General features: G+C 35.8%; 1 protein-coding gene across 1 annotated transcript; it reads left to right on the forward strand.

The window, feature by feature from the left end:
• Positions 1 to 1,631: 1,631 nt before the first annotated feature.
• Positions 1,632 to 19,965, forward strand: LOC110106070 (mitoferrin). The gene is made up of 7 exons (XM_020835809.2): positions 1,632 to 1,942; positions 2,104 to 2,179; positions 2,824 to 2,919; positions 7,362 to 7,878; positions 18,024 to 18,159; positions 19,182 to 19,587; positions 19,687 to 19,965. The coding sequence occupies exons 1-6, from the start codon at positions 1,826 to 1,828 to the stop codon at positions 19,368 to 19,370; spliced, it is 1,131 nt and encodes a 376-aa protein (XP_020691468.1). The 5' UTR covers positions 1,632 to 1,825; the 3' UTR covers positions 19,371 to 19,587; positions 19,687 to 19,965.
• The last annotated feature ends 967 nt before the right edge of the window (positions 19,966 to 20,932 follow it).

Below are 20,932 nucleotides of genomic sequence, written 5' to 3' on the forward strand. Positions count from 1 at the left end.
TTTTTAGGTTTTCAAAAGTTAGGAATTCACATTGACTTCTAGGGTTACGTGAGAGTGATTAGTTGGTGCTTCTTTAACACATGTTTATTATAAAAATATAATGCTCATAAAAAAAAAAAAGTAAATATATATAATTTAAAATAATTTGTTAAGTACTTAAGTTTACTTTATTTAATATTTATATAATTTTATTAAAGTATTTAAATGGTTCAATTGGCGATTTTTAGATACTGCAACCGACGGTCCAATGCTAAAGCAATTCGTCTAATTGATGTGGTTGGTCCTGTGGCATATGAGTGAGGAATGAAGCTCATTGGGAAGGCTATGACAGGACTGGCTATGTGCATGCAAGGTGGATTGGAGTTCATAGGAGTTCAAAAGTGACGACATCACTAAAAGAGGGGTAAATTATTGGGTTCGGATATCGGACGTGCGCCACATCACATCATACTCGGTACCGAGTAGGGGTGTCAATATTTGACACGACACGAAAACGATACTCAGTACTTCACAATATCAAGCTCAATACTGTGAATATTGAACGTAAGCTTTGTCAGGTGTCCGAACCCAATAATCTCTCTACTAGAGGAGGTGTTTGTGGACTGGCTATAATGTATGATAAGATTTGAATATTCTCGATCAAGGTGGAGCTCTACCTTTCTTTAAAGTTGAAGAATTGGAATAATATTCTAACCACGATTCAAATTGAAATCGGTTGAAGTCAAATTGAAATCGGTTGAAGTCTATATGTAAAAATTGAAAAAGATTTAGGCTTCGTTTTGTGGTGACTTTTTATTGCTTCTTAAACAATTTGTCAGTACAAAATTTTTAATTTTTTAATTGCTTTGAGAAGCAGTAAGAAAGTCGTCCCAAGTTTTATTTGAGATAGTTTTTTTATTGCTTATTAAAATAGCTTTTTAGTACAAAATTTAGACTTTATTTAGGATGACTTTTTTACAACTTCTAAAATGAAGCCTTTATAGTGAAAAAAATAAAAGCAGTAAGAAAGCCTTCTCAAATGAAAGCCTTAAAGCAGCTTTATAGTGAAAAAATTAAAATGTTTGTACTAAAAATCTGTTTTAAAAAGCAGTAAGACAACCTTCTCAAATGAAACCTTAATTTTGTACTAAAAATTAGCTTTAAAAGGTAGTAAAAATGTTCGTTTTGGACGATTTTTTTTACTGATTCGTAAAGTAATTTTCTAGTGAAAAAAATTTAATTTTTGTACTAAAAAACTGCATTAAGAAGCATTAAAAAGTCATTCCAAATGAAACTTTAGTTTATACTGAAAATAATTTAGGAGTTTTAAAAATAACAAAAATTAATGTAGAATAAAAATTGTTATTGAGATTTAAAAAAATAAATAAAAAAAAATCAAAATGAAACCTAAATACAATTTTGAGATTTTATTGCAAGTTAGTTTTTGTCCTTTTTTCGAGATTTTTTTTTTTTGGGACATTTAGGTCATTTAAGGCAAACTCACACACACAACGCATACACATAGACTTGAGCTCTGGACCTCTTAGTTGGAAGCCTAAGCTCTCAACCAATAGGCCAAAAAGAGTTGTGTTTTTTTTTTTTTTTCGAGATTGTTGATATTCAGTTTTTGTGCTAGTCATTTTATTTTGTATTTTTGTCGGCATCTCCCGGCGGCGGAAAAAAAAGGAAAATTTTTCGCACGTATAAAGTCAAATTTCCATCATCTAATGAGGTCCAGGCTTCCAGCGCTAAGAGAAGGCCGAAGGACCGACCCAGGTTAAACCCTTTCCAAAACCTTTACGCTTCTGATCTGCCGCCACTTCGGTCGAGTTTCCAGGCAGGAGAAATGGGAGGTCCCTTCGAGGGCAACTTCGTCGCCGGTCACGCGGTCGCTGCCTCTGCCGCCGTCGTTCTTTCGTCTTCCATCGCACATCCGCTCGACACACTCAAAACCCTCGTCCAGGTACTTTTTCTCTCTTCCGCGTTCTCTCGCATGCCTTATGAGCACATTATTCATTGTTAGCATAACTCCAAGCTTAATTGACATTGTTTTCCACCGATTGGCGTAGTTAAGATTTTAATATATTTTTTCGACTGGTTTTCTCCCATGGTTTCATACAACAGGTGGGTGCCGGGTCTAAACAAAAACTGGGTTTTTCTCAGGTGCTGGACAGAGTGAGATCGGTCTCTGGGATTTCAGGTTTGTCTTTTCACAGATCTCTGTAGCTGTTTTTGGCGTTTGAATTTTCATTTCATGTGTTTAGATTGTATTTTGCTGTTTGCTTGTTTTAATTGAGAATTTCTACCAGTCAACAAAGGAGCAGTGTCTTTGTTTAAATATCTGCACTAGTGTAGACTGTTTAAAACAATCGGCAAAGGATTTTATGCTTATAGTTCTATGAAACATTCTTGATTTGGGCATTATTGCTGACATTAAGGTTTCAAATGTACATTCTAATTTTATTTATTTCATGCCACAACTTCCGCAGCTGTCCTTTGTTTCTGTTTGTCTTTTCTATTATGTTAATTTACTTCTTTAACAGCGGTTTTTGTTTGGAAAATATTGTATATGAATGTTAGGGGCCATACATGCACATTTACTTGATTTATTTCAAGATGAAAGTTGTACATTCAAGAGTGTTCATATCTACATATTATGAATTTTTACATGCTGTTGAATGATGACTTTGAATGGGTACATGCCATCTAATGACTTGGCATGGCATGTCAATTTTTACATGGCTATCACAGTTTTTAATCATACTAACATTGCTGGAAGAGTTTGAAATTTCAATACATGGCATTCATGCCATCTAACATAAATATTATTTTATCTCTTATTAGGCCTTTATAATGGTCTAGGCTTGTCAACGATGGCAAAGTTTTCAGGAACCGGAGCACGTTTTGGAGTTTTTGAAATATTATCGGCCTTTTATACAGGTATCATTGTTCCATTTCACTTTATGATGCCTTTTAGGGGAAAAAAAGTAATCAAATTTTCTTTCTTTAAGCTCCTATGTTACATATACTTTTAAATTTATGCTATGCTTAAAAAAGGTTATATAATGCTTAAAGGGCATGCTGCAGAAATTTTCTTATGCTGGTAAAAAGCTTAAAATTTTAAATTTTGTATGAAATGTTGAAAGTACATGATTCCTTCTACTTATTTGTTGTGAAATATGACACTTGATAAGCAAGTTTTATTTTTCTTTTAACAAATGCTTTAGTTGCTAGCAGAATATCATGTGGAAAGTTGTTTCCTTTCCAACTGTGCTGAGAATATACATGCACTCTTTTTTGAGGTTGCAAATGAACTGATATAGCTGCTGTTTATGTCAGAAAGAAAGTAATGGTGCTGGTAGCATTATTCCAAAATTTCATGAAAATTTTGTTTATGGTAGCATTATTCCAATTTTTCATGCACAACAATACATTCAAGCAAATTTGTTTAAACAAGCATGTTCAAGATAATTTGAACAAATAAAACTGCCAAACCTATTTGAATACAAGAATTTCTAAGGGCATATGCTATTAGTTGTCACATATCTATAAATTTTTCTAATATTATGATTTGTATTCATATCATTATGATAGAGGGTAGCTTTGAGCAATGATTTTGTTAGACTCTATTGTGACTAGAAAATCATGAATTCAAAACTTTTGCTCATTTAAATAGCTACAATAACCTCAAGAAGGGCATTGTAAATCTAATAATACAGGAAAAGGATAAGAGGGAAAAGCAGGGAAGGAGATATGCGGGAGTATAACAAAAATAAAGGAGAGAAGTTCAAGAAAAGTAGAGAGCTATGAATACCCGTGAATGGAGGCGGAAGGAAGGAGTACCCTGACGCTTGAAGGGAGGTGAAATCTACGCTAAATCCTGTGCTGAATTGCATAATTGGGCGTTTGCGAGATTTGTGGCTTCAATCGAGCGTGAGAGAGGCAGAGTTCGTGTGGGCGTGAGTATTGCGGCTATGGCTATAGAGATCGAGCGTGAATAGGGCTGAAGCATGAGGTTTTTAGGTTTAGTTAAGAAATAAATAACTAATAATATAAAATTTATTATTATATTATTTTGAAATTAAAATTATATAAAAAATTAAAAATTATATAACCTAAATTGAAATTGTGCACGACTTGCACCATTGCGCAGACATGGCGCAAATGGCGCCCGTCAACTTGAACCTATGCGCCGCGCCATGCAGATGGCTCAGTAGGTGCGCCGCGCCACGCCGTGTGCCATGACGCGCACCATTCTGCGCCATTGACAAGTATGCATCTAAGACTCCATGTAGGAAGGGATACTTTATATTGAATCAGTAGATCTTCCAGCCTCCCATTGCTGCTTTAGATGACAGTTGTTCTTCTGTTAATAATTCAGTGCGATTTTTTTTTTTTAAAGCAGCATACTGCAAACCGATGAAATATTCAATTAGGATTCTGCTTAATATGACATTCTTCCATTAAGGACAGATTATTTTGTCCCGCATTAAATGATAGATCTTGATTAAGAAACACATCCCCTCTTGGCCTTTTCCATTTCTTGTTTATGTTTGAATCTGCCCGTCAGTCAAATAAAGCTAGGAAATATGCTAGTGAAAGATATGCATAAAATTAGGATACACTTGAGAAGAATTCCTGTTTATTGAATAAATTTATCGAAAGATAATTAACATAGACAAAGTGGTGTTACTAGGATACTTGTTCTAGCATGAGATTGAGCTAGATTGATTAAAAGAGAGATTTTGGTTGGTAAGATGGTAATATTTTTTATATGCCGTATTCCCCTTTTTACTTATTTTGAGGCGTAGTGATTTACATTCTTAATCTACTTTGGTTAGTTGCATTAAGTCAACATTGAATCAAGTCGAACCAAACCTAAGACTGACACTTAGGCTGTGATTATTGAATTTCATCGAATTGTTCTAATCTGTTGGTCATCGATATATCATCCAGAATCTTCTAACAAGTCATTCATGATAGGCTATTCTAACAACTAACAAATCGAAGAAGTTCTTAGTCAAATAAGGAAAGTCATCCAGAAACTATTTAGCTGCAATACCCTCATGGACCTGTGACACATGGAAGACATATTCATTAAAGGGTCCTCGATAAATTTTCAACCAACTACACTGGATCATATTATTCGTCAATGTCTTTACCATGCTCATCTAAGTCACCTTCCTAGCAATAATGTAATTGACTACAACAAATCATTCAATCACTCATATGGTGATCATCCTGTATAGCCTTTCCTGTGGCGTTAACATTGGTTCCTGTTAATAAGGAGTCAAGCTTCAGGCGTGGTTATAAAAAAAGTATATGTTAATTTATTTCAAATTCTTGGTGCTAGATTATTTCGTTTCACCCTTCAAAGTGAGAGGTGTTACTCCTTGTTGTCTCCTCTGCTCGCTATGAGATGATTGTTTGGATATGGTGGAGAGCAAAACAAAGAGTCCATTGGAAGAGGAGGCTAAGCAAATTGCTTAACCGACTAATGCTTACACTCTTTACATCATCAAGGTTCTGCCTCTCACAAATTTCATGATGCCAATCTGGATTCTTATAAGTGCAACTCATACATGATTGACCATGTTGCATGTTTTCATTTTTCCTTTTCTCTCTTGGTGATCAAATGTAGCGTGCATTTACCTTTTTGAAGGAAGCATCCTTGTGGTGGTTCTTAAGGCTTCAACAACAATAACAACAACATTAAGCCCTTATCCCACTGTGGGGTCAACTATATGAATCATTTTTCTCCATTGTGTTATGTTCTCTAAGGCTTTCTTTAGGAAAAACTACTTATAAAGTTAGTTTCAATAAGTAATTTATCACCATTAAAACCAGTGGAACCATTGGAGAACTTGCAGACTTTATTAAACATTACACAAGGGTTGATTGAAGAATTTAGGAAGTTCATAAAGTGTAGAGCAAGATAACGGACAATGTTGACCTCATTTTTTTACCTGAGGTCACTTGAACATCACATAACCTCACTTTACTTCATGCCTTAAGAAGATCCAAACCCTATGAGAGTCAACCCATGGTGAGTTGACTCGGCCAACTCACCAAATTTGATTAAAGTCGCTTACATAAAAGTTCCTTCATTGAAATACCAAATACATTATTTTAAACCCCTTGGATTTGACCAAACCAGCACCCAAACATTTTTCAGGGTATATCCTAGGTGGCTTGACCCTGTTTGACCACTCAAACTGGTCAAATGTATGTAAATGTCATATTGGTTAAATATCCTTGAATTACACCCATTACTCTAGACTAGCTGGTTTGAACCGCTTTAAACCATTTTCATCGAAGCCTTGCAAGCTCTTCATCCAGTGCTTCTCCAACCTCGGTTCCTTCAGAGAAGTTTTTCATCTTGAGTTAAGAAAAAAAAGAAGCCGAAATACAAGTTGAGACGTTCCTTAAATCAAGGTAAAATAAAAAACCTAGATCTAGATCTTATTTTTAATATAACCTTCATAACTTGTTATATGAATTCTCCAAATTTCATATAACAAGTTAATTAATATATAAAAGCACAGATACGAAGTTTCATGATTTATATCGACTTAATAACAAGTTCTAAATCTCTCTTCAACTTTGTTTTTTGGATGACTGAAGTAGGAAGACATAATAATAACAGTTCAATTCCTTTACTCAAAACGAACATATGTGATTCTTGTTTTCCCCATGACAGGGGAACCTATGTAAGTACACATTCTTGTAGCAGAAAAACTCATTTACTAATTTTTACTCCAATAAATATTGAAAAGTCATGGAGTCCTACTCTGCTTTTAGATGCATTTTGTCCGAACAGGACAAGACCCAGGGGATTTTGGAATTTATTAGTTCTAAACGCTTGGCATTTTCAGGAAAATGGATGCCCTGACTAAACTGTAGTTGAAACAAGCATTATATATAAAATTAATTTGTAAATTTAAAATATGCTATGATTTGAAATGTTCAAATGCACTTATGCGCCAGTCCTTATGTTCTATTTAAGACTATTCTGTCTTTTTAAAACTCTGTATTGATTATGGTTTTAGCTGTCACCCTTGTTTCTGGACATCAGCAAGTATAAGTAATATTCAAAGAAATTTAAATAGGTTTGAAATCATGAAGCAAGCAATCTTCAAAATGATTATAGTTTCTAAGCTACCTTTTCCTTCAGTTTGATTTGTGGAGTCCATGTAGTTTGAATTGGATAATCACTTTAATTATAATAGTAACTTTTGTGACAATAATTGCTGTTTCTATTTCTTTCGGTTAAACATGCTATTCTTACCTAAAATGTTGGATATTGCTTGTTTCATCTGCTTGAACATGCCATTCAAATTGCAATACTATTTTGACATTAATTATGGATTATAAAATGTTAGATGGAAGGGAAGATACCTATGTGTATGTATCAGAGGCCATGTTGGCTGGCATAGCGGCTGGTGCTGTAGAGGCTGTTGTTCGCACCCCATTTGAACTTCTAAAACACAGGAAACAAACAGCTTCTACGTCAAAATCCAACATTCTGAGGACCGTCAAGTCTATGCCAGACTCTACTTCAATTATTTCAAAATTACTACCAAGATATACCCCTGATGTGAAGGCATGGAGCAATACTGTTGGTCTTCTATCATCCCTGCCTGCAAAGCATTCAAACCTGGATCCTGCATTGAAGCGATACCCATGGTTGTTGACTGGTTCTGGAAGGCCACCGCTTGCATCCTTTGTCAATGGACCTTCAGACATCATATCTTTGGAGGGTTGGAATGCTATGTGGAGAGGGCTTCGAGCTGGAATTGCTAGGGACTGTTTTTATGGTGGCTTTTTCTTCGCAGTATGGCAATTCTTACACATTGGAATGCTAACCTGGAAAGCTCTTCATTTGGCACCATCACCAAGGTTTGTATTGAAGTTTATTGCATTCTAATGAAAATATGTTTGCATGGGCTTATGACACTCTTGTTTTTCTTACTATATATAATTGCCAACTTTACACAAGCTAGGTTAAAAAATTAATGCATACACTCAGTGCATCAAATTGCCTGGGTCAATTTGAGGTGGTAACTTGGAAAAGATGCAATTATGTTTATGTAATTGCAGGCTCATACATGATCTTTTTTGGCGTGATAGAGGTAGCCAGCTAGGTGGCAAAGAAACAATGGGTTAGAAGGGTGACACCGAACGTGTGTCCAAAGAATGTTTATAGAGTTTGATCCTACATCAAATATTAATTTATGTGTACCTTTATATATTTTTATTTTGTTAGATTGCTATTGCCTTCTAATTTGGGTGTGGTTGCCATTTTTGGCTGGCAAAGAATCAAATATATTGTTATTGCACATTTTTTTGATCTTTAGCAATGGTGTGTGGTGATCCAAAGTTTCTGTAAACAAAGTATTTAATTATTAGGTCAACTTATTTTGAGGAACTGTCTGTTTTAGGTTTGTGAAACTAGAAGGTTTTATCTCCTTTATCATGATTGATCGCTTGAGAAAGAGCAACTCTTATGCCCCATGCGGAAGAGCTTGAGAAACATTTGTTCATTCTGGTAAATTGTATATGTTTATGGTTATATTTTCTCCGGTGTTGGATTAGGATTTTCATCGACGCGGACTCAAGATTTTTAATCAATGCAAACCCTCATTACTTTTTACTCCATCAATAAGTTGAGCACTTTTGATTAACCATGTCGCTCAACTCAACATTCAATGGACTTTTTAGCGTGCTGGTCTCGTGGAATTAGCTTGGGAAAGGATTGATTCCAACGTATAGGGTTTACTGAGTTATTAGTCGCTAGTTATTAAGAAGCGTTGGCAGTGAAATGGAGGTATTTTTGTTAATGACAACAGCTTATCTCATCCAAGGAATTTCTTATTGAAGAGTGAAGGCATTAATTGTTGGGAGCATCATTGGCTAGTTCAAGAAGTTCTGACAGATTTGGAGTAAGTCTTCACTCTCTTGGAAATGCCGTATCATATAACCTTAGCTATGGGCTGTTTGATAAATTAGGTTTGTATTACAAATTTTACTTTTTTTGAGAGCTTTGCCCAAATAGGTTCACAATAGCAGACATACAGGTTTTCATCAGTGCAGAGCCTAAGCTCGCTTCGCAACATGTAGTCACCTTGACTTATTCCTGATTGACTGCAATATTAATTGTTGGGAGAAGAGCCTAAGGATTTCAACAACTTTATGAATTAAGATTATTAAGGCAATGTATATTCTTCATTACAATATATCAACGTTTTAATTGGCTATATAAACTAGGGGATCCAGTCTGAATGGTCTATTAAGTTGAGTTTAGTGGCTTTTGGCTAATTTCGCCTATTTTGATAGGCCATTAATGCCGTGTTCTTGTTGATATAGCTCGTCCTTAACTATGACTAAGTCAAAGACGGGCCATGTAAAGCCGAATGACCCAATCTCTTTAGTGGTCAATCATTGCCACTGTTGATGACGACACTTATACAAAAAGGCTCTCCCTTAGCTAGGAGCACTCCTTGTGGGAACCTTGTGAAAACATGAATTGCTATAATGAATGGAATTATCCTTGAAGTACATGAAGAAGGGTGGCAAGGTATGGCTCTCGAACCTTATGAAGTTTTAATTTTATTTTTTAATTTTAAAAAAGAAGTAATTATGAATATTAAAGGGAAAAAGCCTAAATTAGTTTACCGAATATTCGTATGTTGTTAATTTAGTCTCAAAGCATTACATTTTTCCAATTTAGTCCCTCGATTATATAAAATTGATCCCAGGTTGTCCCTCAAGTAGAAATTTGATGAGCATTGGGTTACAAATTTGATCTCAATCTTGTTCCTCAATTACACAAAATTGATCATAATTTAATGCCTAAAGGATTATTTCATTATTTGTGATCAATTTTGTAATGTCAAGGGACTATGTTGGAGAAATATAACAATTTGAGACTAATTAACCACATATGAATACTCAGGAGATTATTTTTTTTCCTAAATATTAAATTTTTGTAGGACATATTTGTAACAAGTTAATTTAAATAATACCAAAACGTCTTTTCCTGGAGATTTATGCAATTTCCTATATATTTAACCAACATGTAAGGTACCATGTGTTGGTGTTGACACATGGGTGTGTGGGCTCCAAAAATTCGGCCCCGGCTTCCGCTCGCTTTTCTTCTTATTCGGCGAGGTAGTTTTAACAGAATAAGTTCTGGGGTAAATTTTGGAAGGCAGATGGGTTTGTAGATAAGACACTACCCAGAGATTTCGACCTCATTTTGTGATGATTTTATATTATGAGTTCTGGTTTCCTATAGGCGCAAGCCCCTATAGTTAATTACCCCTCCCGATCACGAGAGAGAACTTTCGATTAAGGCTAGTCGTCAATCAGATACGTAGAATATACGTGTTATCTAGCATATAATAACAGCATGGATTTGGATTTGAAAATTGTATTTTGAATTTAGGTATTTGGAGATTTAATATTTAAAATTAGAAATTGCACCATCTAACACTTAAAGCGGATGGTGGGGGAATGGATGATAGACCCGATCAAGATCACATGGTTCCGTCATCCCGGGCCATTGTGGTCACTGGTCTACTTAGTCAGAGGAGGTAGTCGACCCAACCTGACAGAAGGATCCTTGTCGGCAACCATGGGTTGCTTCGTCCAAGGGGACCTTGTAGACCTGGGATGAATGTTTGTCTAAGGGGACAAATTTGAATTCGCCTTAGCTTACAGAGGGCTTTGTGCCATATCGATCATATCCTATTGATTCATATCTCAAGGATTTGATGCCAATAAGGAACGCATCGGCTCTGACCATAACCAGTATTTCGTGGTGCCATTTGGCGGCAAAACCACTCGGTTCAGAGGGCCCCGGGTCATAACCGTTTATTATGCGGTGCCATTTGGCAGCAAATCGCCGGTTAGAGGACACGTATCACGTTCTTACTAGCAGGAGATTGTTTTGAGAATGGATCTTAGTGATATTTTCGACTAGGCATTTGGCTCTTTGTGAGCAAAAGTAAATTTTAATTTGTCCACCCTGACAAACTGTTGTGGAGGGTGGATGTATTTTGCTTTAAGTTATTGATGGATTTATTTCAATTTTAAATATTTTTGGATTTTGGGATTTTGGATTATCTTTGGAATTTTTGGATTTTGGTATTTTTGTGGAGTTTTGGATTTTGAATAGACTTTTAGGAGGCATTTGAAAGTATTTGTGAGCCCCTCCGGTTGAGATCTGCATTCAACACGACAATCATCGGGGTGTTTGGGGTAATTTCTCTTTATGGATTGAACCTTGTCAACTCTGTCGGGCTGTCGACAGAGGATCGGGTTTCGTTGGCTTTATGCCATTGATAGTGAATTCTCATTGTTATAGGTCTTGAAGGCCTAATATGAATGCATTAATACAAATATAACGATCGCCACAACCGTATATTTGTTTGTTGGTTCGAAACCTGTCGACTTCTATTGACCCGTATAGAAGGACCAGTTTCGAACTTGAATTCACCTGTCAACCCGCACAGCATCCCTAGACGTCACGTGTGTACCAATAACACGCTCGCCCGGGCCCATGCGGGTGTTTGGTGGCATTTTATAATTATTTATCGGACATTATCGACTCCTATTTATTTGCTTAGGAGGATCAAGTTCATATTTAATAAGCCGCGTAGCATCTCTAGACGTCATGTGTGTACCAATAACACGCTCGCCGGGGCCCATGCGGGTGTTTGGGGGCATTTTATAATTATTTATCGGACATTGTCAACTCCTATTTATTTGCTTAGGAGGATCAGGTCCATATTTAATAAGCCGCGTAGCATCCCTAGACGTCACGTGTGTACCAATAACATGTTCGCCGGGACCCATGCGGGTGTTTGGGAATTTCATTAATTTGACATACTCCTTTGTGTACCTATGTGTATACAAGCTACGGTGCACGTGTAGGGATATTTTGAAAATATTTGTAGACGCATTCTGTCTGCTTGTACGAATGTTGCAGATCCGGTGGCGTGTCGTAGTCTTGTGGACACCTTCTGTCTGCTTGCATAAGTGTTGCAGATCCGGTGGCGTGTCGTTGTCCTTTGCATGCAACGAATTTCCCTTTCGCTTATTAACATTTAATTCAAAAAGTTCAAAACTTGAGGTTTAGGACTTTATATTTCAGCTTTATCAATTCAAGGATTCAAACCCCCTATCATAGCTTTGTGATCCAACCATATCTCTCACTATCTTCTTATCACTTGCAAATAGATCACCCTTGCAAATTATTTGCCTTCAAAGATTGTTTAACGTGCGCGATGAGTTTGAAATCTTCATTGAAATGACGAATACTCATTGAAGACTTTGTGTTGTAAGCATGAGGATATTATTGCATCTCTCTATTTGATCCTTGTTGCATGGTCATCGCTTAAGAATGAGAGCTAGAGAATTTATCCATCCTCAAGCATTGCTTGCAATCACTCTTCATTTTTAGGTAATTATTATTTAGTGAGATTTGCATTCTAAATCAACATGAATGTCCTTCCATATTCATTTGAGAGCTTCACATTTTGATTGCATGTACATTGGTTGTAAGGGGATGTAGGAATCATAAGCCTCTCATGCATCTTCCTTTGCATTTAAGTTGGAGTTTACCACTTGTAATCTATACAAGTTAGATCTTATAAGGTTCATTTTGAAATTCTTTATGTCATCATTAAAATCAAATCCAAACTCAAATTTGAGTTTATCTAGTTCAAGCTTTGCTCCAAGTTTGAGTTCAAATGGTTCAAATTATGGCTCCTTTGAGTCAATATGAAATCCACATCCAAGCTTTGTTGTAGTTCAAAATCTAGTCCAGTGTACCAATTCAAGTCCTTTATCAATTGTTTAAGTCATTTGAGTTTGAATGTTCAATGTTAAGCTCTATGCATATGATTCAAGTTTGAATTCTTTGTGGTATAAATGGTAAGTTCACTTGAGTTCAAATCAAGTCTTTTGTATGAGTTCAAGATCGATTTCAAAACACAAGTTCAAGCTTACAAGTTTTCACCATTTGATTCAACTTTGAGTTCATTTGGTTTAAGTTTGGATTTAATGAATTCATTGCATATTCAGGTTCAAGTCTGATGCCAAAGTCCTCTGTTGTTCAAATGTGCTCAAGTGATCCTTGTAGTTGTTCCAAACTATAATCTCAAGTACAAGTTCTTTGCATTTGTTCTTTTGAGTTCAATCAAATCCAGGTCCCAAATTATTACAAGTCATTGTCTGTATTTCAGACAAAAATTCGGCAGCCTCCCGGCGTCTCCCCCATTTGGGGAAAAAACCAAGAGGTCGCCTACCCGGGGAGCATCATTGGCTAGTTCAAGAAGTTCTGACAGATTTGGAGTAAGTCTTCACTCTCTTGGAAATGCCGTATCATATAACCTTAGCTATGGGCTGTTTGATAAATTAGGTTTGTATTACAAATTTTACTTTTTTTGAGAGCTTTGCCCAAATAGGTTCACAATAGCAGACATACAGGTTTTCATCAGTGCAGAGCCTAAGCTCGCTTCGCAACATGTAGTCACCTTGACTTATTCCTTATTGACTGCAATCTTAATTGTTGGGAGAAGAGCCTAAGGATTTCAACAACTTTATGAATTAAGATTATTAAGGCAATGTATATTCTTCATTACAATATATCAACGTTTTAATTGGCTATATAAACTAGGGGATCCAGTCTGAATGGTCTATTAAGTTGAGTTTAGTGGCTTTTGGCTAATTTCGCCTATTTTGATAGGCCATTAATGCCATGTTCTTGTTGATATAGCTCGTCCTTAACTATGACTAAGTCAAAGACGGGCCATGTAAAGCCAAATGACCCAATCTCTTTAGCGGTCAATCATTGCCACTGTTGATGACGACACTTGATACAAAAAGGCTCTCCCTTAGCTAAGAGCACTCCTTGTGGGAACCTTGTGAAAACATGAATTGCTATAATGAATGGAATTATCCTTGAAGTACATGAAGAAGGGTGGTGGTGGCAAGGTATGGCTCTCGAACCTTATGAAGTTTTAATTTTATTTTTTAATTAAAAAAGAAGAAGTAATTATGAATATTAAAGGGAAAAAGCCTAAATTAGTTTACCGAATATTCGTATGTTGCTAATTTAGTCTCAAAGCATTACATTTTTCCAATTTAGTTCCTCGATTATACAAAATTGATCCCAGGTTGTCCCTCAGGTAGAAATTTGACGAGCATTGGGTTACAAATTTGGATCTCAATCTTGTTCCTCAATTACACAAAATTGATCATAATTTAATGCCTAAAGGATTATTTCATTATTTGTGATCAATTTTGTAATGTCAAGGGACTATGTTGGAGAAATATGATAATTTGAGACTAATTAACCACATATGAATACTCAGGAGATTATTTTATTTTTCCCCTAAATATTAAATTTTTGTAGGACATATTTATAACAATTTAATTTAAATAATACCAAAACGTCTTTCCCTGGAGATTTATGCAATTTCCTATATATTTAACCAACATGTAAGGTACCATGTGTTGGTGTTGACACATGGGTGTTTGATGTAGTGGATTGAAGGAATAATTGGATCTGCTGGAGGAGATACACAAACCATAGAATAACCAAGCTCAAAGATTTAAAATCATAATATATTCTTTATATCTCCTACTCCCTTACATTTACTATTTATAAATCAAAATAAAATATCTAGAATATTAAAGGTTTGCTAGTCCTTAAGCTAATTATAGCTATGATGTTCCTACATCATACTCCCTTTGCATTAGAAGAGCTCGACTCCATCGAGGTGCGTCATTGGGAGGGAGGTAGACATCAAATCAATCTTTCTGGGCTGAAAATTTTGAATGCAGACAAAATATTTTTCCACATATCTCCATCTAATTTCACAGTCATGAATTTGATTAGGAATTCAATATCAACAAGTTGATCTGCTCGACCAATGCAAATGTAGTGCTTCAATGATTTTTTTCAATAATTTCATTGCTTCTTCAATCATACCAAATCGAGCAAATCCACCAGTAAGGGAAATCCATACAAAAATATTTGGTTCCTCCGTACTACTGAAAATTTTAAAAGCTTCATCAGGATTTCCACATCCGATAATCATGGTAGTCCATGCACAGGTATCGAAGTTTCTCTTTGGAATGCTATCAAACACCTCTTCCGCGTCATTAGCCTGACACACGCACGGTAAACTTCAGTAGCTTAGGGAGCACGACTGGATTCTTATCCAACTCAGCTTCCTGAATATTAACATTAGCTCCCTTCCCTGTTTCAGTGACCGAGAATTGATGCATGGCTGAATGACACCAAACTCCAAAGAATTAACCATCTGGGCCTTTTTTGCATTTTTTTCCGATAGTCTCCAAACATCATTGACGGCCTCTCTTCAATTACATCCTCCATCTCAGTTTCTCTGCCTCCCAACTTTCCAATCCATTTTGAATCCTCTTTAGTCTCGTTCAAAACAGATTCATATGTTAGTTTACTAATAATAGCCTTAGAAGGAACTGAATAACTTGAACTAGATGATTTAGCTGAAACAATCTCATAAGCATCTTCTGATATTTCTGGAAATGATGCAAAAGGAGGAAGAGAAGAAAGGAATGCAGTACTCCTGAAGTCCTCCATCAGCCAGCGCTTATAAAATGTTGCAAATTTAGAAGTACCCATATTTAGAAGATCAACATATAGTTCCTTTAGAAACTCCAGCTTCCACTTCACACCGGATGCTCCTTCTAAAGATTCTGCTTCTCTGCCATGCCATGCCTTCAAATGAGAAAGATGCGGCAAGAAAAGGCCTTCCCAAAGTCCCGGAAGCAATGCTATTTGAGCTAGGCAGGGAAACAACAACAACAACATCAAGCCTTTGTCTCACTAGGTAGGGAGAATGAGAGAAAATTTGCAGTAGATGCTTCGCAGAAACTATATCCTTCTTTTGAATCTTAAAAACAATATTGAGATAAAGATGGGCACAAGCAGCTACATGTGACTGGGAAATCCACAAAAGTATCCATCATCTGATTTCATCGACTTCAGGCCAATGATGACACTATACTCCAGAGAAGTTTTCTTTAGCTCCAAATTGCTCAGGAAAACCTTGTTCGTGAATGCGGGATTAGCCGTGCGGGGTAGGAATTGGAGTTGATTTGTACGTGTGAAAGGCGGACGGCGGGCATTGTAGTCATATCGGAAGCGCAGGCGAACTAGGATGGACTTAGGACGGGCGTGGGCTGTGGGTCTGGTCGCCAGAGGAAGCGAAGACATTCGTGGGCTCGATCACGGTCTCAGTTGTGATCATGATCTCATTCTCGAGCGTGTTCTCGATTGCGATCGCAATGCATACAGTGGTTGGAATTAGCGGCGCAATGGCGGTAGAATAAGTTGGAGGTCTTAGTTTCAACGTTTGTATAACGAATTTGCAAAATCAATAGTTGAACTTGATATTCTGATAATTGGCAAACATAGTTGACATGGTTCAAATTACAAAAAAAAAAAAGAATTATTTAAAATCTTGTTGATGACCATATTAAGTTGAATCTCAATCGGAGGGGACCTTATCCCTTTCAATGCCTACAAACTCTGATAAATATAAATGTTTTTCAAGTGACTTTAATGTCACATCAATGATGGCTGTGTTGAAATTGAATTTCAATCGGAGTGAACTCTATCTCTTTAAATGCCTCCAAACTTCGATAAAAATACAATATATTTAATGTGTCTTTAGTATCACACTTATGCTGGCCGCGTTGAAGGTGCATTTCAACTGGAGGGGATTTTTGTATCAAAATACACTTTGAACTAAAATTGAACTCGATCCTCCGCCAACAAGTGGGTAGAGTTGACAATATTTAAATGGTAAAATGAAAATACTTAAACACCCAAATGATGATCGTGCTTAAAGTAAGTCTAGCTGGAGCGGTCAATTATTAAATTTTATCAAAATTAAAAGATTTGATATTTATCAAATTTAAAGGGGAATTAATCATCCATATCTTAAAGTAAAAATTATCCATCCTCCAAAATTGTTTGATCAGGGCAATGAATTTAAGAATAACTTTAGCTTATAAAGAGCGAATGCCCAATCGAGAATATCATTAAGATTCATTCTAAAACAATCTGCTGCTTATAAGAACATGCCATGTGTTATCTAATTGGTAGTTTGACCCATTGGCTTCACTGGGTAGGCCGTTATAACAGGTGCGCTCTTACTGGGTGGTTTTGTTGCAGATAAACACCACTATATTATGGTTACTTTCAGAGCCCGTATGCTCCCCAATGGTTAATACCCATGAGTAATGAATCATATGGTAGACTTGATAGGATATAATGCCCTCTGCTAGCTAAAATCGACTTGAATTTGTTTCTTAGATAAACATTCACCTCAGGTTTACAAAATACCTTTGTACGAAGCAATCCATAGTTGCCGAAAAAAATCTTTCGGTTAGGTTGGATCGATGACCTCCTCTGACTAAGTAGACTAAGGATCGTAATGACCCGGCCAATGGAACCATGAGATCTTGATTGGGTACACCTTCATTCCCCCGCCACCAATTTTAAGCGCAAGGTGATAAATTTGTATCCCTAAATATCTAAAACTGCTACTAATATACGGTAGGTACTAAAAAGATGGTGGTACTAAGTGTCTATTTAATTACTAGCCTTAATCGAAAGTGTTTTCTCGCACTAAGAGGGGTAATTAGCTATATGCACTTGCGCCTATGAGAAATCAGAACTAAGATCTTAAAGTTCTTGCAAATGAGAGTGAAATATTTTGGTGTAGTGTCTTACCTTTAACCTAATATGCTTTCAAAAAATTTACCTTGGAACTTAATCCATTACCCACAGATATCAGTCCATTAAACTCTCATGTAATCCACGACCTCTTGTATTGTGTGTAAGATGACTAATTTGGCTATGATTACGTTCAGGCGTTGCTTTTTACAAATTTATATGGTTTTTCATGAAGTCTATATATTGTTTTGCTGTTGCGCAGTGATTCTTATGTTTGTTTATTAAGCTCGCTCTTTATATTGTACAGATCAATCAATGAGGTTGGTCCAGTTTCGCCTTTGGCTTCTAGCCTTGCTGCTGGATTTTCTGGAGCTGTAGCTGCTGCCGCTTCTCATCCTTTTGACACAGCCAAAACTCAATCGCAGTGTATTGTTGTGCCTAAGGTATCCCAACCTTGTTTCATAGCGACATATTCCTTCATTTTATCATTTCAGTAAATATTGTAGTATCGTTGGCCTGTTGTCATAGATTTTGAATTCACTACCTTGATTTAAGCCTCTTCCTAGCCTTCCAAGACCGTTTGGATTTCAAAAACTTGAGCACAATTTGTTTCTTTATTCATTAGACAGGTATGCTTTGAAATTTGAAGTATAATGAAGCAGAAGATTTAGAAAAGAATTGATTGCTTTGGCATTCAAACTTTTCCATATCAGGATATAATCTTAAGATAGAATCACAAACTATAGTTGGGTGGATTGTTTAATTTGATGAATAAGTTCATTATGACATAAATTTTGTGGTTAAAGATTTATAAAATAACAGTTGGGAATTAGGTGAGATTTAGTTCAAATCACGAAGTGCCAAGCAAGGAGAGAAAGAAAGAAGATCCACACACAAAACACACTAAGAATTTTATATGAGTTCACCTCACTCAATTACTGGCTAAGTCCTATTGTTTCCGTTGTAAATTATATTATGATTTCAATTGCAGAGTTTTTGTAGTTTTAATCTATCTTATATCAACAAAAGACGATGCCCCCTTTTATAAAGAAAAATTTAGAGCAGTAAAAACATACAGTGAAATCCCTGAAATAGTCTTGCTAAAATAACTTGCAAATATTAGATATCTTCCAGTTTCTCCGCCCCTAAACCCCGGGTTTAGATAAACAAATTTGGTTAAGATGGTTTTTAGCTGGGGAAAAATTAGATTCCACAATTTAACAAAGAAGACAGGCCAAATATAACATGGATTGAAACTGTGAAAAAGAAAATTCCGTGCAAAAACATCTTATATGACACTTACAATGCTTGAATGGAGAATGAGAATTCATGTAACCAGCTCCAAGGCGATGATTTGATAAAGCTGTTTAGTTGATTCTTTGTGGCAAAAAAAAGATATATTTTCTTGTTGTTTGATTCTGAGGAGAATCTTGTGATGATACTTGTGTTCACATCTTATATGCAGTACATAAGCATGGAAAGGAAGTTCTTAAAATGGAAAACTTCTGGAATTTGGATAGAGAGAGTCACTGGCTTGTCCCCTGCAGATCGAAACTTGTTGCTTCGCGGTATTGGATTGCGAATGGCCTGCAGTGGTGTTGCATCATTTACCCTTGTTGCAAGCTACTTATTTGCCATTAAACAACTACTATAGTTGATGGCTTGGACCAGATATTGAAAAAAAAATTATGTCAGAATAATCTAATATAAATTAGATCAGAATGGGTTGGATTATCCTGAATATATTATACATAATAAATTATAAAATCCATCTGATTGAATTGATCTCAGGATATCTTGAAACAAAATTTTTTCCCGTATTGATTCATTAAAATCATCTGCCATAAATCTTGAAGATCACAGATGCGAAGGTATGGCCTTAACAATTAATCGTTCTTGATCTTTTGCATTTCTTTTCCTAAAAGTCTTATTTTTTGGCCAAATCCTTTTTTTTTCCCCTTAATTTACAGGTTGGGGTCAAATCTGTCCTTCGTTAAATATAATTTGTTCCCTGAAGATCTGTTGATCCAAGGCCAAGCTGTTTTAGGTTTCTCCATGAAGTCAGTTTAGAAAAAATGCTATCTTTTAACAGGTAGAGTGCGACAGTTGGGGGTAATCAGCTCTCTACTTTGCTGTATCATTCACATTTTTTGGTGATATAAAGAATGAACATTATGAAATATTTAGGGAAAAAATATTAATAAATGAGGCCATTCCATAATATTGTTAATTCATTGTTCTTTTCTTCAGTGTCTTCTGCATTCCAATGGCCAGTTAAACCTGAGTAGTTTCATTCAAAGTAAGCTTAAGATCTGCATGCCACCATTTTAAATTGTATTTGTTTGCATTCCAAGTGTTGCTTGCTTAGTCGTTCTTTCTTAAGAATTGAATTGATGTGAAATTTTTGGGTCAGAATATCCTATTCAATTTTGATGAAGATGAATTTCAAAGTGATTGAAAATAATATAATAGATTAATCGATTAAAAAATAATCAAACTATTGCGCTCATTAATTTTCAAAATAAATTTATTCTTTGAGATTTGTTCTCTAAAATTTGATCAGTTATCTTGAACTAATTTTTGTCCTCTCCTGAATTTAATCTTAAAGAGTATTTAAGTTGAGTTCTAGGGTGTGAATCTTTTAATAAATCTTTTGGGTTCCTTGCCTGAAAAATATGAGCAATTTGTGGATACAATGAGATGTCGGAAGATAACTCCACAATAACAGGGCAAATTATTCTGTGCGCACACCAGACGCAAGCTTGCGTCCAGATTGCTGCGCTTTTACTGTACTTTTGATGTATTTTTGCAAAATGACAACTAATACATAATTTTAATTGCATATTGGCTGTCCTTTTCTTGAGTATTTGCAAAAATACAGTAAAAGCGCAGCAAATATCTTACTCATTGAGTATTTGCTGCCCTTTTGTTGCGTTTTTCCAATACCCAGTAAAAGGGCAACAAAATGACAGCTAATATGTAATTAAAATTATGTATTAGGCTATTAGCTGTCATTTTGCAAAAAATATATCAAAAACACAGTAAAAGCGCAACAAATCCGCGTAAGCTTGCGTTCAGTGTTTGCACATAATGATTTGCCGTAAGGGAGGCTCTATGATTAAGAAGATAAACATGTGAACTGCTTGTAGAAATAGAGATGAGCACAATACCCATTTTTTGTCAAAATCAAGGAGTCATATGATTATCAAACAATTA

The sequence above is a fragment of the Dendrobium catenatum genome, unplaced genomic scaffold (genome assembly GCF_001605985.2).
Source record: "Dendrobium catenatum unplaced genomic scaffold, ASM160598v2 fragScaff_scaffold_1497, whole genome shotgun sequence".
Lineage (NCBI taxonomy): Eukaryota > Viridiplantae > Streptophyta > Magnoliopsida > Asparagales > Orchidaceae > Dendrobium > Dendrobium catenatum.